The sequence below is a fragment of the Littorina saxatilis genome, linkage group LG8, assembly GCF_037325665.1.
Source record: "Littorina saxatilis isolate snail1 linkage group LG8, US_GU_Lsax_2.0, whole genome shotgun sequence".
Classification (NCBI taxonomy): domain Eukaryota; kingdom Metazoa; phylum Mollusca; class Gastropoda; order Littorinimorpha; family Littorinidae; genus Littorina; species Littorina saxatilis.
This window is the reverse complement of record NC_090252.1, coordinates 48,294,788-48,319,756: the sequence shown is the minus strand read 5'-3', so window position 1 is coordinate 48,319,756 and position 24,969 is coordinate 48,294,788. Positions and strand designations below refer to the sequence as shown.

Sequence of the window (24,969 nt, the reverse complement as noted above, 5' to 3'; positions counted from 1 at the left end):
CCCCCCCCCCCCCCCCCCCCCCCCCCCCCCCCCCCCTCAGTCCACATCAACAAACATGCTTACTCACCGTCACGCTTCTTATTTCTTACTTGCTGATTACCTCTATGCCCCAGCACTAAAGACTCACCTTTCCCAATTGACGGCGTGATGAAGCTGTGTGTGGAGGGTGTGTTACTGGTGGACTTGATGCAGGGATTTCTGTCGTCTGTGGCCACGTTGAACACTTGTGTTTCCGTCCTTTCACCGGCCGACTTGCTGTTTCCTTCTGTGGAGCTGCTGCTGCTGTGGACGACACCTTCAGCAGTGTTGGTTTGAATTTCTGTCGGACACACAGTGAGAAACAAGTTGTGTTAGTATATAATTATTGATAGCATGTGGTCACAAAGCATACAGTTCCATGTCTGACAAACTTGAAAATTTTGTGATGTAATTCACAGGGTTCGACACAAACTTTTTTTTGGCCTGGAGCAGATGGTGCCCCAGCAACAAATATTCCTGGTGCTGAGAGCCAAATCATTGGGCTGAAATCCAGTTTTGGAGAAATACCGGTCTCGCTTTATAGTATGGATTTTTTTTTTCTTCTTCTCCGTATCGAGTCGAGTGGTTTAGTACATGTAGTGTGTTTTGGCAGGAAATAGAAAGGCTTCTCTTGATACTGAGAGAATCCTTGATTGCCTGTTTTGTACGCTTCAGCAATGGTGTCACACTTTGGTTTAGCGCAATGAGCAATATGGCAAATGCAATACATGTACAGTAAAACCTGTAAATAGTGAACACCCTTGGGACCAGATAAAGTAGTTCACTATTCACAGGTGTCCTTTGTTCGGAGGGAACAAGTATCAAAGTATAACCGATTTGTGCCAACAAAGTTCACAATTGAGAGGTTTCCTTTGTTCAGAGGTTCGTTGTTCACAGGTTTTACTGTACCAGCATTTCTCTACATAACACTGTCTAGAAGGATGTCACAAATGACAGTCAATAATTAAAGAAATTATTGCACACACACCCATGCTCAGAGCCACCCCCCCCCCCCCCCCCCTCAGTCCACATCAACAAACGTGCTTACTCACCGTCACGCTTCTTATTTCTTACTTGCTGATTACCTCTATGCCCCAGCACTAAAGACTCACCTTTCCCAATTGACGGCGTGATGAAGCTGTGTGTGGAGGGTGTGTTACTGGTGGACTTGATGCAGGGATTTCTGTCGTCTGTGGCCACGTTGAACACTTGTGTCTCCGTCCTTTCACCGGCCGACGTGCTGTTTCCTTCTGTGGAGCTGCTGCTGCTGTGGACGACACCTTCAGCAGTGTTGGTTTGAATTTCTGTCGGACACACAGTGAGAAACAAGTTGTGTTAGTATATAATTATTGATAGCATGTGGTCACAAAGCATACAGTTCCATGTCTGACAAACTTGAAAATTTTGTGATGTAATTCACAGGGTTCGACACAAACTTTTTTTTGGCCTGGAGCAGATGGTGCCCCAGCAACAAATATTCCTGGTGCTGAGAGCCAAATCATTGGGCTGAAATCCAGTTTTGGAGAAATACCGGTCTCGCTTTATAGTATGGATTTTTTTTTCTTCTTCTCCGTATCGAGTCGAGTGGTTTAGTACATGTAGTGTGTTTTGGCAGGAAATAGAAAGGCTTCTCTTGATACTGAGAGAATCCTTGATTGCCTGTTTTGTATGCTTCAGCAATGGTGTCACACTTTGGTTTAGCAAAATGAGCAATATGGCAAATGCAATACATGTACAGTAAAACCTGTAAATAGCGAACACCCTTGGGACCAGATAAAGTAGTTCACTATTCACAGGTGTCCTTTGTTCGGAGGGAACAAGTATCAAAGTATAACCGATTTGTGCCAACATCAAAGTTCACTATTGAGAGGTTTCCTTCGTTCTGAGGTTCGTTGTTCACAGGTTTTACTGTACCAGCATTTCTCTACATAACGCTGTCTAGAAGGATGTCACAAATGACAGTCAATAATAAAAGAAATTATTGCACACACACAAAATATATACTGTACATGTGCATTATTTCAGATAATCAACACCCAAAAGATGGGTGCAGATATGGACATGGTCGCCCCAAGTAGCATTTTTACAAAGGTCACCTGATGTCACCTCAATTACATGGTAATCCTAAGGGTGACCAGCAAAATTGTGTATATATCTTCAACAAATAATAATAAAGAATTAATACTGCATTATATTACACCATTTGAGGTGCTGATTGTGTTGAGCATTCAGTTTAATCTGATACTGTGTTATATGCAGAGTTTAGTAAGGTCACCCTAAGGCCAAAAACAAAAGTGTATGTTTCTGGTAACATGGCTGAAAAAATAGGGTAGACATTTTTTTTTATGGGGGGGGGGGGGGGGGGGGGGGGGGGGGAGGTTAGAAAGGAACTAATAAAACAACGCAAAGAGCCTGAACCTGAAATGAGATATTTCCGTGAGGAAGCAAAAGTGAAGACATGTAACACCTTCTTTGAGACTTTGTTGGGCGACTTTTTCCAAAGAAAAGAACACTTACACACACACACCGATTTGTATCAATGCTCTCTCCACTCAAAACGAAGGCTTTTCACGTTGAAGGAATGAAGATTGGCAAGAGATATCGACCAGTCAAGTTCGTAACCATCCTCAAACTTTGTTGAAGAATATCCTGTCGCCATGACTGCATACTTCTTTGGATCAAACTCGGGGTGAATATCATGGAATACCTCAATGAGTGTGTTATGCACTGGATATGCACTAATTAGTTTGATTGTGAACATTCTTCACATGATCGCATTTTTTGACCTCAAAGCCACTGCGTGCTTCGCTTTTGCAGAACCCATATTGTCGTCTGTGTAAAGGAGGAGTGATGCCCTTTGCAACTTGGAAACTGGAGTTATGCCCCTTCAATTGCCTGTTACTTTCGTTTTGACGCGAGTCCTTTTACGTCGTTCATTTTTTTGTTTTTTTTTGTTTGGACTTTGGCAATAAAAAAGTTTAGGGTCGGCACCAAAATCTAGGGTCGGCCGGGTTACCAGAAACATACTTTTTTTGTGTGGGCCACATTCATCATTCCACTGAGGTCACACTAACAGTAGATTTGTACTTATATATATTGAATGATTCATTGATTGCATATTTCATTAAATTGTTTGTCAATACTGTACATTAAAATGTAAATGAATGATCAATTTCTTGTGTTTACTTGCTGTTTAACATAAGTTTTCTCTTTTAGTTTTAAATGGAACCACCTATTATATTGTGACAATTAAAGAAGTTAAGTGGTGAAAATGCTTATATATGGTCACGGCTCAGAAATGGCGTCGAACTCCACCCTTACCCCATTCAAACGCCCCACACGCTCAGTTATGGTTTATTCTACCTTTGAAAGTACTGACACGGGGTGCAGATATGAATACAGTTACTATTCTGGTAGAAACCGAAAGGTTTGATGACTTTGTTTTCGAGCAAGGCGCAATAGTAGAGTGAATTTACGTCGATTTTCGGGCCGGAAGTTGGGACACTTTTTTACTTGGTGTCGAAACGTCGTATTTGCGCGTACTACACACACTGCTTGGATAAGAACTTGATGGAGATGGAAAGAGAAGGTGTTAGTTATTGTTTACATACTGCACGATAACCAGTACCTCACCCCAACAGTCGGCTGAGATCAAGTTTAGATCCAACGGTGAGTATGTTACTTTTCGTGTTTGGAGTCACGTAGGCAGTTTTAGCTTTTGCCGCGCTTTTAATAATGATGACAGACGTTGAACTAAGCGATAAACTTGGACAAGAAAGAACAATCTACTACTTAAAAAAAAAATATGCACAAACACAGAAGACAAAGCAATGAAAATAAGTCTTAAGTTCGTTGTTGTGTACTTTCGTGTTACCGCGAAAAGTAACAACGTAAATCAAAGTTGTTTATCGACATGTTCCTGACTTCCAACGGTGGAAACAACTGTTCTATCGTCTGCTACAAAGTTGCATGGACTGTCTCGAACTCAGAACTCAGTGTGGCATGGAGGACATGGACGTAAACGGCCAAAGTAAGAACCACTGGTTTTTCGTTGTATGTAACGTACTCACCTGCAGTTTGAAACACTGTTATTTTCACTAAATAACAACTTACTTCCTTTTTTTTCATCTGAAAGTTAGAAGTGTTATTGTGATTTGTTTTGATAAAATTTGCATTTTTTAGGACAAAGATTTTTCTTTATTTTGATTTTTAAAGACATATGTTTGAGACGATTCAACCAATTTCCCAAGTTATTCAGCGTTCATGTCATTGCATGTGTTTTTTCTGGCCTTTTCTATAGTCTTTCCATACAGTTCACCTTGTGCTTTGTTTTCATGCCAATTTAATGAAATAAATTACAGGAAAAAGAAATATATGTTTTTTTACATTGAGTGCGTTACTCACACCACTCGCACATCGTGAGAGGTAACACACTCCAATCGTTTGTAGAGTTATCTTGAAAATTATTTAAATCTTGCTGGAACAAAGTAAGGAATGAATCAAGTAAACAGAAAATGATGTCTGCGTTTATTGTTTTGAATTAGAGTGTTTTTTTTAGGAACAGTGTTGAGTGTGTTACTCACACCACTCGCACATCGTGAGAGGTAACACACTCCAATCGTTTGTAGAGTTATCTTGAAAATTATTTAAATCTTGCTGGAACAAAGTAAGGAATGAATCAAGTAAACAGAAAATGATGTCTGCGTTTATTGTTTTGAATTAGAGGTGGTTTTTTTAGGAACAGTGTTGAGTGTGTTACTCACACCACTCGCACATCGTGAGAGGTAACACACTCCAATCGTTTGTAGAGTTATCTTGAAAATTATTTAAATCTTGCTGGAACAAAGTAAGGAATGAATCAAGTAAACAGAAAATGATGTCTGCGTTTATTGTTTTGAATTAGAGTGGTTTTTTTTAGGAACAGTGTTGAGTGTGTTACTCACACCACTCGCACATCGTGAGAGGTAACACACTCCAATAGTTTGTACAGTTATCTTGAAAATTATTTAAATCTTGCTGGAACAAAGTAAGGAATGAATCAAGTAAACAGAAAAGGATGTCTGCGTTTATTTTTTTGAATTAGAGTGTTTTTTTGACTCACATGCGAAGCAAAAGTGAGTCTATGTACTCACCCGAGTCGTCCGTCCGTCCGTCCGGAAAACTTTAACGTTGGATATTTCTTGGACACTATTCAGTCTATCAGTACCAAATTTGGCAAGATGGTGTATGATGACAAGGCCCCAAAAAACATACATAGCATCTTGACCTTGCTTCAAGGTCAAGGTCGCAGGGGCCATAAATGTTGTCTAAAAAACAGCTATTTTTCTCATTTTTCCCATTTTCTCTGAAGTTTTTGAGATTCAATACCTCATCTATATATGATATATAGGGCAAAGTAAGCCCCATCTTTTGATACCAGTTTGGTTTACCTTGCCTCAAGGTCAAGGTCACAGGAGCTCTTCAAAGTTGGATTGTATACATATTTTGAAGTGACCTTGACCCTGAACTATGGAAGATAACTGTTTCAAACTTAAAAGCACATGTTATGCTTTCCTCATGAGACACATTTGGTCACATATGATCAAGGTCAAGGTCACTTTGACCCTTATGAAATGTGACCAAAATAAGGTAGTGAACCACTAAAAGTGACCATATCTCATGGTAGAAAGAGCCAATAAGCACCATTGTACTTCCTATGTCTTGAATTAACAGCTTTGTGTTGCATGACCTTGGATGACCTTGACCTTGGGTCAAGGTAACATGTATTTTGGTAGGAAAAATGTGTAAAGCAGTTCTTAGTGTATGATGTCATTGCTAGGTTTAGTTATTTGACCTTGACCCTGAAGGTCAAGGTCATGTAAAGGTCAAGGTCAAGCATGTGAGTCGTATGGGCTTTGCCCTTCTTGTTACAATTTACTTTGAAGGATTGGTAATTTTCAGTTCTTTGAGTACTTGTTTGATCGTTGTTTTGTTTATTGGTGTTCATGTAACACACACACTTGCCTAGGGTACCTAGATATGCAGATTATTGCTGTCGGAATGTGTCAACAATAGTTTCAATAGTTGTGTAGCAACCATGGTGTCATTCTTATAATTAATTTCACAATTAACTGAATGCACTGAATATGAACAACGTTTTGTTCATGTTATGACAGTGTTTTGTAACACACTCATTGGTGAATAAACAGCATTTTTCTTGATAACTTCAAAATCCGCCTTCAACCTAAGATTTTTTTGTTGGGTTTATCAAGTTTTTTTGTACAGTCTATTGTTTTCATTACCAAGTGGATGGATATATGCTTTATACCTTACAAAATAATGTGAAGTAAGACTTTTTTGGTGAAATGTAACACACTCAGTGTCAAAAGTGAGAAAATCTTCTCTGTATTGTGAATTGGAGCATGGTAGAAGTCATAAGACATCATTGTTAGGTTGTTATGGTTTTGCTCTTTCATTTTTCATTCTTTTGCATGCATTTTTCATGTGAATATCTTGACAGTGTCCTAAAGTTTGATTTTTTTGGTGAAATGTAACACACTCATTGGAAACTTTTAGGAATGACTTGACAGATAACTGATAATGGGAATAACGGGTCCGGTATCATTGATGCATTTCAACTCTTTACTATTATGTACTTGTTTCTCTTCCCATTACATGTATTTCTAAGGTTGTGTGTGTAAAATAAATAGGAATTTAGCAGTTTTGAATGTCTGTGTTGTGAGACACAGAAAGTTGATTTTTGTTTGAATACATTTTCACATCTTGTTCTGATTTGATTTTTTTGTGCAGACTGTCCGTATGAAGTGTGTGGAACTAAGAATTGATTGACTGCTGAAACAGTAATCTTTTCAGTTCTTTGAGTACTTGTTTGATCGTTGTTTTGTTTATTGGTGTTCATGTAACATACACACATTCCTAGGGTACCTAGATATGCAGATTATTGCTGTCGGGGAATGCCACTTTTCACAAATGAAGATCAAGGTAGATACTAACTAATGCAGTTAACTGTTATTGTGTAATAGGTTTACTGTTAACTGTATATTAGAAAACAATGTGTGACACGGTGTTATGTAACACACTCCAGTTAAAATTTAAAATGCAATTCATTCCGCAGTAATTGATGAAAATACATTGTTACTGCCCAGACACAACTAAACACATAAACAGTTTTGCTGGACCCCAAAATGGAAAGTAATCCAAGAGTTTGTATTTGTGACTCAAGTGTCCCACAAATTCGACACCTTTTCTGAGCCATGACCATATACAAACGGTTATTTATGGTGACCAAAGGTCGCCTAAAGTCAATTTTTATTGCATTTGGGTTTTAGGGTGACCGAAAATCGGTCGCCCTAAGGATTTTATCTCTGCAGCCAGTTTGCAACGTACTTCAGACTGCCTTTCGGCGCTAAAAGATTCTGTTTTGATTGGACAACGCTTGCTGTTATGTAATTTTTAAAGACAATCTTTCTCTCTATTTTGACATAAGTTTTCCCCTTTAGTCTTAAATGGAACCACATATTATTTTGTGACAATTAAAGAAGTTAAGTGGTGAAAATGCTTATTTCAACTACCATGTATTCCCATTAGGGGTGAAAATTGTTACTTTCCTTTGAGGGCCAAATTTACAATTTAGAGCATTATTAAAAAAAGTATGTGTATAAACATATAACACTCATTAAGGTTGGATTTTAATGTCGTAAAACTACTTAGATTTATTGTTTGATCCGTGCAATTGATGAATTAAAAAAATTGTCATTTTTTTATTTTTTTATTAAAAAGTCAAAAGCCCTTTTACAAAATATGTGAGGGCTCCAGCCAAACTTTGAGAAGATTTGGCCAAAACTAAACTACATTTCGACACCAGAAAAGCAATTGAAAAGAATTTGTTGGGATCATCAGGAGACCGTATTTTAATCTCCAGAAGGATGATAATCACAGATACTGTAGTTCCTGGCAGGTGGGGAGGTCGCACCACCCAGTCACAACCTTGGCTAACTAGGATGTGACGGCAAAGTTTCCCAAACATAAATGAATGGACAAGTTAATTATTTAATAAATGACTAACCTTGTTCCTGATACTTTGGTAGGGACTGTCGATGTACTGAGGATTGTTGACAATGTTTGCCTTGTGAAGAGCCTTTTCTCTTTGTTCTCACTGGACTAATGTGTTGTGTGGGCTGAAACAAAAAAGTCGCTGAGAGTTTTAATTGATCCACAGATTGATATTAACATTTTCTTTCAAATATTTGCACTGGATACTGGAATACACAATAATATATATCAATCAATCAATCAATGAGTCTTATATCGCACATATTCCGTGGGTACAGTTCTAGGCGCTCTGCAGTAATGCCGTGTGAGATGAAATTTTATACGACCAGTAGATTGCAGCCATTTCGGCGCATATTTACCTTTCACAGCCTATTATTCCAAGTCACACGGGTATAGGTATACAATTATTAACTGTGCCTAAGCAATTTTGCCAGCAAAGACCCTTTTGTCAATCGTGGGATTTTTAACGTGCACACCCAATGTAGTGTACACGGGGGGAGGTTCGGACACCGAAGAGAGTCTGCACACAAAGTTGACGCTGTGAAATAAATTTCCGCCGAACCTGGGATCGAACTCACGCTGACAGCGGCCAACTGAATACAAATCCAGCGCGCTACCAACTGAGCGCTACCAAATTGGTAAACTTCAAACTTTACCTTCCAGTGTAATCAATGGTGGTCAGCTGTACAATACAAAGTAAAAATAATATTTCATAGTATTGTTGGACAATCATTTCACTTGCTTATTACAAACTATCATAAATCAGAGGACAATTTACGTGCCAGTCATCATTCCTCCATACATATACTTCATCTTGTGATCAGTAGGTCATAACAAGTACTTGACCCTAAAGCGGTCATTGAATACCCCTGTCACCAAAACATTGTACGACAATTTCACTATAGTTTTATCTGTGGCAACACATATCTATAAGGCACTGTGCCATTCGGTCTAGTGGTTTGTTGGTCTATCGGTCATTGAGTTGGTCAGTAGTACGTAGGTCAGTGTGGTTGCGCAAGGATGGCACGAAAATGTGTGAAGACTGAAGTGTTCCACATTTTTCCATCTATTTACTATTACCGTTTTGGTTTTTTTATCGATTGGCTGACAATTTTGCGCTTTGGGGTCACAGATATTGCTAAGTTGCGCTGGTTTTTTTTAAAATTTTTTATGTGCGGTTCTCATTGCATAAGTATCTATCACATAAACAAAATCAGAAAAATTGGTCAAATACTTTACGAGAAAAATTTGTTACAGAATGACGGAATCCAGTACAGTAAAACCTGTGAACAACGAACCTCTGAACAAAGGAAACCTCTCAATAGTGAACTCTGATGTTGGCACAAATTGGTTATTCTATGATACTTGTTCCCTCCGAACAAAGGACACCTGTGAATAGTGAACTAATTTCTCTGGTCCCAAGGGTGTTCACTATTCACAGGTTTTACTGTATACCAAACCTGTGCCAACCCTGACACCAAATGAGCTATGCAGCAGTAATAGTGTCATCATCATCATCAGCACATCTTGCTCTCTTATTCCTTCTTTATTGTTACTTGGCGGCAAAAAAAACCACACACAACATTCACCCTATGGAATAAAGTCCAGTGGGTTAATAAAAACCAGTTGGATATAGCTAGTCTTGTTATAAATCGGGATTGGTGTCTTCGCAAATTAGGGTCCTACCAGCCAGCTTTGCAGCAGTAATAGTGGCATCATCATCATCAACACATCTCTCTCTCTCATTCCTTCTTTATTGTTACTTGGCGGACACAAAGCAAAAACCCACAACAAACCCACACAAAAAACAGACCAAAAACAGCATTCACCCTATGGAGATAAACTCCAGTGGGTGAATAAAAAAGTCAATGTATACTTACAATCTGCAAAAGCGGGAATACTTGTGAAATCTCACTTTCAGTGTCATCCTCTGTACTTGGACAAAAATCGGGATCCTGTAATAATAAAAAATACATAAAGGCAATTAGAGACGGCAGAGATCACCCTTTCCCTTGTTAATATTTTGAATAGGGAGAAGTAACACTTAACTTTTATTTCAAGGAATCCTGAATTTTGGTTTAAATCCACCAAACATCAACAATTAAAAAAGAAATCTAGCTGTATACAATTAGATCACACACATACACCCTTTTCACGCATGTAGCCGTATGAAATTCTCAAGCGAGTTACATAACATGAAGTACTGCGGTGAGCCTTACTTAAGTTAGACCAATCTCAATTGAATGATAGGGCCATCCTCTGAATACCTTGAAAAGCACTACTGTTTTGTGACAGGTGGATGAACATAGACTCACTTTTGGTTTGCATATATGAGTCAAAGATAATTTCCAAATATAACATTGTGAAGTAAGAACACATGTTTCACACAACCAACATAAAACATGCAATAAGAGTGGGGGCAGTCCCAAATACAGGATATTGCTCACAAGGCATTTTCCAGGAATTACCAACCAGAGATGGCTTTCTGTTGGACTGGACTGACTGTACTGTGAAAACAATTTCTCCAAAATGTTTGATGAGAGTTGGGATTCAAAGCTCAGAGCTTTGTACATGTAACACAAAACTCCCTGTGTTGCTCCCTTGTCATAATGGCTTTGGGATATTAAGCGGCAATCAGATTTTTTTTATCAGCGGAATGTAAAGAAAAAAATGTCCAAACAGTGGACATGCATATGTTACAATGCTTACAATAGCTTACAATGTATAATGTTAACTTAACATTGTACTTACGTTTGCGAAGTCACCGTCAAGAGAACCCAGTGGATCTTCTGAAAGTTCCCTGGAGTTATTGCCTGTAATCAAATGTATGAAAATGTCAATGTATTTTTACAAGTAATCTTGCATTAAATAGATTTGAACAAAAACCGATTTTCTTATCAAAATCCGTTTATTCTTGTGGTGAACTTAAAACATTCAATATGTACTGCAGGATGGTAAAGAGCATCTGATCACAGTATAGAACCTAGGAAGAAGATAAACAGAATATATCAAGGGTTGCCTGCCTAAGGATTGCATCGACTACTCTCGAGTTCCTAATAATAGTCCGGGTCTAAATAATAGTCCGGGGTGCCACTTTGTTTAAAATTTAATAAAAGCCCGGGTCTAAATAGTAGTCCGGGGTGCCATTTTGTTTGAAAATTAATAAAAGTCAGGGGTTTCAATAATAGTCCGGGGCGTCATGTACAATGTTTCAAGTGGTCTGTATTTTTAACTACTAATACAACCGACAGGACAAAGACTACTGCTACTGGTGTGCAAGTATGAGATCTATTGATGATGAGTAGCACAACACACAAGCAAATAAAGGTAACATGAACGATGTGCTGTAGTTTGCACATGTATGTCTTTTGGAATTACCAAGGTACTAGTAGAACTTTGTGCCCAGACTTCCAAATCTAATAATCGTCCAGGGTTCTAATGAACGTCCAGGTTGCCTGATATCCCACAATTAAATAAACGTCCGGTCTCAAATAAGCCCGTCCAGGGGGGATTTTTTTACGAAAATAAATAAGCGTCCATGGACGTTTAATCGGAACTTGGGAGTAGTCTCTTCTTTCTTTTTTGAAAAAAAGGGCTTCTCATAAAAACATATTTTTGAGTGGAGAACCCAAGACAACAGTCTCCTCTCCAAGCATTTCATAAACACCAATGCACCACAGCCTTTTCAGTCTTCTTGTTATCATGGCTTCCCCAGACCAAAAGACGGCAGTCGCTAAGGATCAAGTCACGGTAGTGTCGATTCGACAGACAAAAGACCATGCAAAGTTACCACTCAGGTTTTAAATTTCAGTAATAGTAATCAATATACTGATACAATTACAAACCTCTTGATTAACCCTCCCCTCCCTCCATTTCTCCCTCTCTACACTCAAAACTCACCTTCTTCTATGGATGGCGTGATGAAACTATGTGTGGAGGGTATGTTACAGGTGGACTTGATGCTGGGATTTCTGTCGTTGAACACTTGTGTCTCCGTCCATTCACCGGCCGACTTGCCGTTTCCTTCTGTGGGGCTGCTGTTGCTGGCGACAGCTTCGACAGTGTTGTTTTGAATTTCTGTCAGACAAACAGAGAGAAACAAGTTGTGTTAATCTCCTTTGCTCCTACTAGTGTCATAAAAACAGAAGAAAGAAAAAAGACACTTCCTCTATATTTTCATAGCGAAGGGTTTTGTGGTCTTTAGTGAGTTAACGAGTTTGTCTTGCACTAAAGAAGTCCATGGATAGATATGCACTCCTCATCGCCACCAATACCATACATATAAACTTATTACACAAGTCATATATTTAGTCCAGTTTCTTGCTCGGTTAAATTTTGGCTAATAAACCAAATGGCGGATCTGAGACATGCCTCATCAGCCAAGGGCTCATTGGCCTATTCATAGTCTTAGAAAAATAAGATGGCTTCCAGTAAAAAAAAAAAGCACTAAACGCAGAAGCTCGAAGTAAACCGCTGTGCTATCGAGACTCCAAGTCCAAGTAAGATAGAAGAGTATCACTCGATTGGGTTAAACAAAATCAGCCGATATGTCACATGGTGCTATATGCTGATAAGCTGAATCGACTTACATGTATTCACACACAATCAAGTTACTATGATAGCCTTCTGCAGTGCATTCGTATTCAATTTTCCTATTTTTATTAATTTTGTTCTAAATGCAGTCAAAGACACCTTCCTCAAGCCAACACTAGTCACAGAAGGTTTAAAAGGTTATAACCTCAGGCTACAAAGCAATGAAGATTGTCTGAACTGATGTTGGAAACGATCTATTAGAAATGTTCACAACCGGTATTAATTTTATGACGTCATACTTTCCTGGAAACAATGTTACAATCAGTCCCAAGTAAATATGAAATGGTCCTGAAAAAAACCCACACCTACCAACCATGAATTTTATTTACTTTTGATTGCTTACCTATTATTGCTGCTCGCGTGGGTCACATGTCAGATGTGTCATGAGTAAATTGTGCGGTGACTTTGCAGCCAGAAAGCTTTTGCAACACGTGTTTTGCTGTGTGAGTCATAATATAATTAGAACAAGGATTTTAGCCGCACAAAACACGCGCTTTGAAGGCCGACGACGAATCGGGGCATTTGAAAAGCAATCAGTCCCTGGGACCGAGGCACTGGGAATGAATCGGTGTTTCCAATTTTCAATCGGTAAAATACTGATAATTACTGGTTAATGCGACCCCCGTCACTGGTAAATTTATATTGTTACTCACTAATAAGAGTTTCAACTAAAATAGAAAACAAAACACTCAGATCAGCACAGTGATGGTACTAGACATTTTGAAATCCAGTATTTTTAGGTAAAATGCCAATAAAATCCGGTATGCTAAGCACAACTCTGAGCAGCAATCAATATTTTTTTTTCGGTATCAGAAAAAAATACCGGTAATATACTGGTAAAGGCCGGTTAATGCCATCACTGTCAGTATAATGATAAACTGATGTGCTGCGATTCATGGAAAAAGCATGCGACTCATAAAAAAACCAAAGCATTGTAAGACAATCATGAATAGTGTAAATTGTGATGTGAAAATGCATCATGCCTTACCTGCCATTGCATTTCTTTGCTTTTCCAAAGCTACCTGTACCATTCTTTTTCCTCTTGAGTAATGGGCTGTATATTTGGTGTCCTGCAAGCAAAACAAACAAAACCTTCTAGTTCTAGCCAAATAATGTCTCAATTTTGAAGCAAACAAAGTTTTCCAATTTTTCATTTGCAATTTGAAGATAAGGTTCAAGATTACAAGGTTCTTTAATTCGCCATAATCACAGAGTGACAAGGACATTATTTTGGTGTACCTATTCATCCATTTCACCAGGACAAAAACTGTCGCATTCATATTACAACTAAGATACAATCAATCTATCAATCATAGAAAGCGCTTAGAATTTTTTTGTTTCGTTTCGCTTCGGATTGTTCAAAAATTTCCGAAATGTAAGCAAAGAAATACCTACTTTCAAGATTTTTCACGACGCTTCGTCAGTGTCCTTCGTGTTACGGTAACGGATGAGTCACTAATCATGACAAGAAAGCGAAACAGATTATCGCCCGAACAGGCCGAAATGCTAATCTTCATCGAACGTAACTTGGAAGTGTGTGTATGAATCGAATGACAACGGGTACTCTTCCAATCTTCAATTTTTAAACAAACTTTTAACCTTTTTTTTTTACCTTGTGTGGATGCAAACGTAAACAATAGATATTTTGAACTTGTCAATGTCGTGGACCTGTGTTCAGTTCCCCGGATGTAAACATTGTAAACCAGATCATGTACGCATTCGTTTCTTTCGTCGCTTGCATTTCAGGTAAGAACAGTTCTATTTTTGCGTTTGTTCAGTTCCCTTGTTGTCATTTGAGAATTAATGTGAAATCACGTCAAAACACAGATCCTTTCGTTTCGATTCGGACATTTGTTTCGTTTCGGACAATTTTCAATCTTTTCGTTTCGGTTCGCTTCGTTTCAGAATTACGAATTAGTTCCAACTCTACTACTCTCAGGTTCCGAATAAACGTACACGTACGGGTATTTATTTTGGGAAAAAATGCAGGCCTGTACGGTCTTATTTGGGTCTGTACGCTTATTTGATTTTGACAACATCATGCACCCTGTACGCTTATTGAAACCTGTACGATTATTAGTTTTCCGTGGTAATTTGCAGTCTGTAAATGATTCTGTCATCTTCAAATCGTCAATCAAAATCCGTCACCTTATTTAACGGGATCAAACAATAATTGGCCATCACAGTCACGGACTTTATAACACAACGCGTCATTGGTTGTTGCTAAGAAATCGCTTTCGGAAGGAGCCAATCACAGACCTACCACAAGCAAGAGATTGCGAAAACAAATCTCGATGTACACGAGACATTGATAAAAAGGTTGTCTACTGTTAGTATCACCGTGACCCCGTACTATTATTGAAACCCTGTACGTTTATTAATTTTGGCACAAATGTAGCCCTGTACTATTAGTATTATCATTCAGACCTGTACATGTACTATTATTGATTTTTGAGCAAAATGCACCCATGTACTTTCATTCAAACCTAGTTATTATTCGGAACCTGAGAGTACCTACCCTATTTTTATTTTGCCATGAAACCTTAAGCAAAGCATTTTGTTTTGTTTTGCCTTACCACTCGTTTACTTGGTGTCCCATTTATTTTTCTCCAGCTCTGCTGCTGTCTTTTATTTGTCCCAAAAGTTTCTCTTTTTTTAGGTTCCTACGCCTCTACCGTGTGGCGTCTTCGCACACAGGTCTTTATCTGTATCTGTAGGTTACGCTGCACTTGTAGGACAAGTCATCCAGATGTCTGGCATTGATGCAGCGGAATAGGGGGTGTGCAGCCAGTTCTTTATCGTCGTCTGGCTACTGCCAGCGCCGACTTTAAAGCTCTCGGTCGATGCCGAGGATACAGTTACTTCATCTAATTGGTTCCAGGCCACTACAGTCTTTGGAAAAAACGAATGTCTGTATTGCTCAGTGTTACAGCGTGGCACAGTGAAGCATCTGCTATTGTTCACATGGCAAAAATATGTTTATATAATAATGCACTTATCACAGTTTATGCACTCGAGTCAGTTTCACTGGCACTTGAAGTTACCCAGAACTACATCATTGGCTGAGCAAAAAACGGCGCATACACGCCGTGGATGGTGGCACGCCTAGTTTTTTCCACCGCAGGAACAACACCCAATTCGTTCCCCCGCACGCGGAAGCAAAATTGTTATCTCGCAAAGGAATTGCCCTGTGAAGGTACGTTGTGGCAAGTATAGATATTCTGAAGCAGAATTGCCTAGGCTATATGTCTTGTTGTGTACTCGTGAACAGTGGCGTTCGATTTTCTGCCGAAGTCCGTGAAAATTATACAGAGAGGTCTCAATTTCGTACAAATTAACCAACAACTACCATTTAAAGCACTATTTTAATACTCCCAGTTTAATCTGCGATACCTTGCAGCCTTGTATGCGCGTTTTTGGGCACCAGCATCGTGGATAAGCTGCTCTAATCTAGCGTTATTATGTGGTACTCGATTCTCAGTGGGTAAGGTCCCCCGCAGACACCAGATAAGCTGCGGGGGATCTTACCCCGTCAAATTTCACTGTTGATCTTTGAACCGATCGTGAGTCTAAACTAAGGTAAGCTTAAACTTAAAAATGAAGAGCAGTATCCACAAGTAGTTTGACTTTGACCAGCAAAAAGATTTAAGCCCTTCTGTTGACCGTGCTTTGTGTTATTTCAACATTTTTAACGTGGGAGACAGTATTTCTGACTTGTCTTGATGACATTTCTTCTCTTATGTAGTACACGAGAGTGTAAATGGTAAGACAACTAGCTGATCCAATGCAAAATAAAGTACCGAACAGTATGATATAAACTTCAAGTTCAAGTTCAATACTAGAAAGTCTGGTTTAATATCTACTATTTTAAGGCATTAATTTGGAGTCACCTACCATGTTGTTCGTCTTGCGGGGGAACGAATTGGGTGTTGTTCCTGCGGTGGAAAAAAAATAGGCGTGCCACCATCCACGGCGTGGCATAGGCCTAATCCAAACTAGAAAGTCACGATAATCCAAGGGAGATTATCCAAGTATGACTACACAGTGGCACAGTTCGTGGGGTAATCCAAGAAAAAGTTTAATGAAAGAAACCGTAATCCGATTGAAAACAATATCACACTGGATGAGTCTGGCACACAACGATGGATGGAGGTCAAATAAACTACGCTGGTACACAGCAGACTACACCGAACGTTGCACAGATCTATGCAACACGGACATTGTGCGCAGAAAAAATGGCGCGGGTCACTGAGCGATCACTGGAAACCCCGAATACAGGTCCAAAATGTCAAATTTACAATTACAATGCCAATACTTCGTGGCACACTAATGTTACTGATTGTTTATACACTTATTGGCACAATTTCCACTGAAAAATATTCCTTTTTGCACTTCTACCACCAGTTGATTTGGAGCAGAATGAAAAACACGTCTGCTTCCTTGCGCACGCGCACTCCCCACTTTATTGATAGTCATTCCTCCGACACTTTCCATGATCATCCTTATCATGATCATCTCGTGGCTTTTCTGATGGACAGTTATATATCAAGAACAGGGATTCTGTACTCGCCACAAATAACTTTAATAACAGGGGTCGCACTAGAAGGATTCACAACCGGTATCATTTTTTTTTCAACCCAAAAGTATGTCATGACTCAATGACTGTCATTGATGCGACTCGAAAATTCAAAAGAATGAGGGAGAATGAGCACTGACATATTTCGTATCTAATCATCTCTAAATGAAAAAAAAAGAATCAATACTAAAGTCAAATAACATTACTGATGAGATCAAACAATACATACTTACCAATTTTAAATATTTCGTTCGCATCTCCATTTCGACTTGTCACCAATGGCTGCGGAAATCAAATCCTTGGAGTGACGTCCCTTTGATAAATTGTATATTTCCAGAACATGCTGAAGGGATGCTTCATTTTTTTGCTAAACCCCTATGTTGTCCTTGTAAGAAAATGGTTGATTTTGATCGATTGTTTGGCAGTTTTTAAATAAATATACATGATTTCAAGAGATATAATTCCGAATTGTACAATAAATTTGAACTTTTGTCCTGGTCACTTCATGTCCTATTTTTTGTGTGGACGTCTTAAATACCAAAATACAAAATACCCTCTAATTATAATATTCATGATCAGAAAGCTTTGGCGCTTTGACACAGCGTTGTCCAATCAAAACAGAATCTTTGAGCGCCAAAACGCAGTCTGAAGGTCGTTGCAAACTGGCTGCAGAGAGAAAATCCTTAGGGTGACCCATTTTCGGTCACCCGAAATCCCAAATGCAATAAAAATCGACTTAAGGGTGACCAAAGGTCACCCTAAATACCCGTTTGTATATATATATATATATATATATATATATATATATATATATATATATATATATATATATATATATATATATATATATATATATATATATATATATATATATATATATATATATATACGAATACGACAGTTTAATTGATAGGTCATCGTCCTCTTGCAACGGTGAAGGGAAATCTGTGTACATATTGCTTTGAAAACATGAAACGTTTAGCAATGCACCGATCATAGGGATGGTTCACAGTTTACATCCCTTTCCTGACATGGTAGTTTCCGCGTCAATGTCCGTATTGAAAGGACTGGGTGGCCGAGTGGTAACGCCTTTGCGCTCGGAAGCGAGAGGTTGCGAGTTCGACCCTGGGTCAGGGCGTTAGCTTCTTCTTTTTCTTCTTCTTCTGCGTTCGTGGGCTGAAACTCCCATGTACACTCGTGTTTTTACACGAGTGGAATTTTACGTGTATGACCGTTTTTACCCCACCATTTAGGCAGCCACACGCCGCTTTCGGAGGAAGCATGCTGGGTATTTTCGTGTTTCCATAACCCACCGAACTCTGACATGGATTACAGGATCTTTTCCGTGCGCACTTGGTCTTGTGGTTGCGTGTACACACGAAGGGGGATAAGTCACTAGCAGGTCTGCACACAAGTTGACCTGGGAGATCGGAAAAATCTCCACTCTTAACCCACCAGGCGGCCGCGGCCGGGATTCGAACCCTCGACCTTCCGATTACGAGGCCGACGTCTTACCACCCCGCCACAGCGCCCGTCAGGGCGTTAGCAATTTTCTCCCCCCTTTCCTAACCTAGGTGGTGGGTTCAAGTGCTAGTCTTTCGGATGAGACGAAAACCCGAGGTCCCTTCGTGTACATTACATTGGGGTGTGCACGTTAAAGATCCCACGATTGACAAAAGGGTCTTTCCTGGCAAAATTGTATAGGCATAGATAAAAATGTCCACCAAAATACCCGTGTGACTTGGAATAATAGGCCGTGAAAAGTAGGATATGCGCCGAAATGGCTGCGATCTGCTGGCCGATGTGAATGCGTGATGTATTGTGAAACAAAAATGCCATCTCACACGGCATGAATAAATCTCTGCGCCTTGAATATGTGCGCGATATAAATTGCATAAAATAAAAAAAATAAAAAAATAAACAAAATCCCTGCGCTTAGAACTGTACCCACGGAATACGCGCGATATAAGCCTCATATTGATTGATTACCCAATATTGACGGACTGTGTGATGATATCTTCTGCTATGGTCTGTTGAGACAGTGATATCAAAATCGAGACCGGAGGTCGAGATTTTGATATCACTGTCGAAACAGACCAATAGCAGAAGATATCGTCACACAGTCAGTCAATGTTAGATATATTGCTAATTCTCTGGACATTTTGTATTTACTGTACAGAAATTACAAAAGTATTTGTCTCAGTTTTGGCTGTTCCACATCCCTCCCTCTGATTATTATTTCTTTTTGTTCACTCTTTTCTTGTACTTTTCAGTATTTAAAAATGTCTTTTCTTTCAAAAAGTCTTCAGTCACTTGCTCAACTAAATTCTGGGATCATTACATTTTCATATATATTTGTTTGTTTTTAAATTCAGGTGTTTTTGTTTTTGAAGTGGGGAAGCAATAAAGAGGTCGTCGATATCACTTTTTACAATGAGCTCAGTTTTGCCACATTGACCAATGGAAATCCACATAACATATGAAATAGCAATATTGATTGATATTGTCCGTTTGTTCTGTGTATTGTAGAAATTACACTGTTCTCGAAATGCCAAGAAGAGAACAAAAGTCCCGAATCACACCCACAGCATCGATACGTACGATATCGAAACAGAGAGAGAGAGAGAGAGAGAGAGAGAGAGAGAGAGAGAGAGAGAGAGAGAGGCAGAGAGAGACAGAGACAGAGACAGAGACAGAGACAGAAACAGACAGACAGAGACAGAGAGAGAGACAAAGACAGACAGAGAGATAGAGAGAGGGAGAGAGAGAGACACACAGAGAGAGATAGATAGAGAGAGAGAGGGAGAGAGAGAGAGGGGAAGAGAGAGAGAGAGAGAGAGAGAGAGAGAGAGAGAGAGAGAGAGAGAGAGAGAACGAGAACGAGAGAGAGGGAGAAGGACAGACAGAGAGACAGACAGACACAGCGAGAGAGACCGACAGAGAGAGACAGACAAACAGACAGACAGACAGAGAGAGAGAGAGAGAGAGAGAGAGAGAGAGAGAGAGAGAGAGAGAGAGAGAGAGAGAGAGAGAGATAGAGACAGAGAGAGAGACACAGAGAGAGAGAGAGAGAGACAGACGTACAGACATACAGACATACATACAGACAGACAGACAGACAGACAGACAGACAGACATACATTTAGACAGAGGTAGAGACATGGAGGTCTTTTACTAGCCAAAATGCGAACAGCGAAAAAGAGCAAAAAGCAATATGTTTGTATCAGATCTCCCTTTGCTCGACACTCCACGAGTTCGGAGATGCTGTTAACGTGTTCAAGGACAGAAACGGTATGTGTATGCTATGTTCTGCACGGAAAAAGCTGAATAGTATAATTTAGTATCGCCTTTGGAGTTGGCAAGCAGTGGTAAGACCGTGTGCTGGAGTTCAAGTGGTAAAACCGGGAGCACGCGTAGGTTGTTGACGATACTCATAATGTTGTTTTACGCCCTCACGGAAAAAAAAAACACAGAGACAATTTTTTCGGTTGTTACCCTGCACGTATAGCAGAATGACCGAGGTATTTTATGTCACTGTGGTGACACGGAGGTGGAACATGGATACCGTCTCTGAGTCTGCACATGAAGTTAACGCGTGTTCCTTCCGGCCTGGATTCGAATCCGTGACCTTAGGATCACAAGTCTAGTGCTCTACCACATGAGCTACTCTGCCCCCGTGTAGGATGTTGAAATATATTTTCTGTCGTTACACTTCCGGAGCATTATGCCCCAGCCCCGAATTCCCGGACGTGTCTATCGGAGTAACCATATTCTGTTCTAGCAGCTTACAATAAACACATTTGCATCACGTGCATACATTTACGAGATAGCATTCTTATCCGGGTCATCCTGATGATGAGTCTGCCATGCTTTGTTCTTTTATCGCATAGCAAACGTATCAAAGTATGAATCTGTGGGAGAAAAGTACTATAAAATTAGGACAAGAAATCCACATGAACTGTAAACAAGCCAACCTCTTACTTTTGGGATATTTGTCAGATCATGCAGATCCCCATAGCTAATACGTCTCTTCTTCTCAATAAGGTTCCTTTACGACCAAGCAAGTCTCTACGGATACCAATGAACACTAGGACTTTACATAAGTCGATGACGCTTCTTGAAGACGGATTCTATAAGTAAAGTGTGCGCACTGACGGCTTTCCTCTTCTGATTGTATCCACATCTTTCACCCTTAAAACGCATTACAGTTTTCATCTCGGATTGGCACAATGCGGTTTCTGTGAACTTTCTTGTGTGTGCATTAATTCATAGGGAAACAATTAATAACCCGATGCCATGTCCGTGTTCCAATGAAACGAAGCGTCAACGAGACTACGTGACATGAGCGATAAGAAATGCAAAGACGACGTTATGCATATTTATTTTCCTTCAATCTTTTCTTTCTATGATCTTCTTTCACAGTGTATTTGGAACCTGTGGTTGAATAAAATGCAGCATGTCATCACACTCGATTTTAAACACAGGTAATACGTAGTTCACTGTAGCTTCTGCTTGTTTGTGATGACATGACTTGCAGATGTTGTGCTTAAGACATCGCATTATGCAAGTCTTATATCGTTTTGTAGCCACAAGAAACCCCAGGACCGTACCATATGTGCCAGAAAGCGATCCTGAAGCTGCCATTCCTGACAGTCAGGACAATCACAATGGCGATGATGCAGAGATCAACCATCAGTCACCATAGGAAATTGCAAATCAGATCTAAGAGTTAAGCACAACTGTAATGACTGTTGAGACAAAGGGTACATAGGTACTTGTATATATGTTGTTGTTGTTTGTATTGGATCTCTCTCTCTCTCTCTCTCTCTCTCTCTCTCTCTCTCTCTCTCTCTCTCTCTCTCTCTCTCTCTCTCTCTCTCTCTCTCTCTCTCTCTATCTATCTATCTATCTCTTTCTCCCTCTATCTGATGTCACGAACAGTTACATTCTAAAGCTGTTTCTAGCAAGAATGCATTGCACCTCTATATATTTTGTTGATGATGATAATGATGTCGACGATGATCATGATGATGATGATGATGAGGCTGTTGTTGTGTGTGTGTGTGTGTGTGTGTGTGTGTGTGTGTGTGTGTGTGTGTGTGTGTGTGTGTATGTGTGTATGTGTGTGTGTGTGTGTGTGTGTCTGCGTGTGTATGTGTGTGTGTGCCTGCGTATATGTATGTGTGTGTGTGTGTGTGCGCATATGTGTATGTGTGTGTGTGTGTATGTGTGTGTGTGTGTGTGTGTGTGTGTGTGTGTGTGTGTGTGTGTGTGTGTGTGAGTGTTGTGTGAGTGTGTGTGTGTGTGTGTGTGTGTGTGTGTGTGTGTGTGTGTGTGTGTGTGTGTGTGAATCAGAATCAGAATCAGAATCAGAATCAGAATTTATTAGAATTAAAGCACATAGCCAAGATACATAAGTACAGGAAAAAATAGCAATATAACCTAACATACATGTAATACAAAACCAAATGGAACAGGGTGAACAAAGAGGACCTGAAGATGTATGGCAATCCGAATGGTGCAAATGTCCCTTCTAGCTCTTGATGTCTAAATAACGCATTATTTAGCTAAATAACGCGTTATTTAGCTAAACAATGCTTTATTTAACTATATCATGCATTATTTAGCTAAATAATGCATTGTTTCACTTAAACAATGCATTATTTACAGATACAGAAAAAAGAGAGCACAAAGCACTAAACAATGCATTGTTTAGCATAAATAATAGATTGTGTCTGTAAATAACTCATTATTTATAAATAATTACGCGTTTTCTCTAAACAATATATTATATGTAAATAAAGTGTTATTTAGATAAATAAAATATTATTTAAATAAATAAAATATTATTTAGATAAATAAAATATTGTATGTAAATAAAATATTATTTAGATAAATAAAATATTATTTAGATAAATAAAATATTATTTAGATAAATAAAATATTATTTAGATAAATAATTTATTATTTACTGTTTTTGCCTTGAAATAGTATTATTACGCTAAATAATGCTTTATATAGCTATATAATAGGTTTCCGCTATATAATTCATGATTTGGTAAATAATACATTATATACCGTAAATAAAATATTATTTACCGTAAACAATATTCATTGTTTAGCGCAGTGCATCGAAGCCGATATTTCTCTTGTTGTTTTTTACCACGTGTTTCCGTGGATCCACGAGAGCTCTGTTGATTCTCAAACTGACCAATCAGACAACTAGCATCTGTCTCGGCGTACTAAAGCTACATCCGCTTCGCTTCCGACCATCTTCTTGTCAGGTGGCTAACTTCAACTGATGGTACAACAGCAGCAATTTAGTTCGCAGTCGTTCATTCTCCATGTCCAGATGTAAAAGATGTTCCCCCATAAAACTTTAAAATATGAACCCTTTGCAGTGCCAGTTCCTGGACAACCGCTGTAGTTAGAGTTCTGATCAATTCAGCGGGAACGTTCCCTTGTGCTTGTGTAGCCATCTTGATTACATTTGGATTGGATTGGATTGGATTGGATTTGATAAGATTTACAGTCCAGTGAGGTTACCCTCATGGAAATTCGGGCTGCTTTCTCCCCGGGGAAAGCGAGCTGCCATACACACGGCGCTACCCATATTTTTTTTTTCCTGCATGCGTGTATTCGTGTTTCCTGAGACTTAATGCCGTGTGAGATGGAATTTTTTTTTAACTTTATTCCAAGTCCCACGGGTATTTGATGGACATTTTTATCTATGCCTATACAATTTTGCCAGGAAAGACCCTTTTGTCAATCGTGGGATCTTTAACGTGCACACCCCAATGTAGTGTACACGAAGGGACCTCGGTTTTTTGTCTCATCCGAAAGACTAGCACTTGAACCCACCATCTAGGTTAGGAAAGGGGGGAGAAAATTGCGGCCTGACCCAGGCCTGAACACGCAACCTCTCGCTTCCGAGCGCAAGTGCGTTACCACTCGGCCACCCAGTCCCTTGGCGGAACCGGATGTGGAGTACCGGATACTGGGTTTGCCAAGACAGTGGAGAATCAACAGCGCTCTCTCGGATCCACGGAAACACGTGGAAAAAAACAACAAGAGAAAAAAACGGCTTCGCGATGCGCTAAACAATGAATTGTTTACGGTATATAATATTTTATTTACGGTATATAATGTATTATTTACCAAATCATGAATTATATAGCGGAAACATAATTATATAGCTATATAAAGCATTATTTAGCGTAATAATACTATTTCAAGGCAAAAATAGTAAATAATAAATTATTTATCTAAATAATAAATTATTTATCTAAATAATATTTTATTTATCTAAATAACACTTTATTTACATATAATATATTGTTTAGAGAAAACGCGTAATTATTTATAAATAATGAGTTATTTACAAAAACAATCTCTTATTTATGCTAAACAATGCATTATTTAGTGCTTTGGGCTCTCTTTTTTCTGTATCTGTAAATAATGCATTGTTTAATTTAAACAATGTATTATTTAGCTAAATAATGCATGATATAGCTAAATAAAGCATTGTTTAGCTAAATAACGCGTTATTTAGCTAAATAATGTGTTATTTAGACATCAAGAGCTAAAAGGGACATTTGCACCATTCGGATTGCCATAAAGATGAGCATAGGTTATTGAGGACAGTCGGAAGACGCATTGCATCTGCGTAGTTGAAAACAATCGTACACATATTTTGCCAATTGCGTGTGTGTGTGTGTGTGTGTGTGTGT

At 39.0% G+C, this 24,969-nt stretch overlaps 1 protein-coding gene across 1 annotated transcript in view; it reads right to left on the bottom strand.

Annotated features, from left to right (window-relative positions):
* LOC138974696 (uncharacterized) overlaps window positions 1-17,549 on the bottom strand; it is an 18,398-nt gene extending 849 nt beyond the window's left edge. The window contains exons 1-8 of the mRNA XM_070347417.1: window positions 17,473-17,549; window positions 13,652-13,733; window positions 11,971-12,147; window positions 10,822-10,883; window positions 9,951-10,025; window positions 8,084-8,195; window positions 1,131-1,322; window positions 128-319 (exon numbers count right to left, since the gene is read on the bottom strand). Of these exons, the coding sequence (XP_070203518.1) occupies window positions 128-319; window positions 1,131-1,322; window positions 8,084-8,195; window positions 9,951-10,025; window positions 10,822-10,883; window positions 11,971-12,147; window positions 13,652-13,733; window positions 17,473-17,502 (922 nt within the window). The 5' untranslated portion in view covers window positions 17,503-17,549. The remainder of the gene's footprint in view (window positions 1-127; window positions 320-1,130; window positions 1,323-8,083; window positions 8,196-9,950; window positions 10,026-10,821; window positions 10,884-11,970; window positions 12,148-13,651; window positions 13,734-17,472) is intronic.
* Between the last annotated feature and the right edge of the window lie 7,420 nt (window positions 17,550-24,969).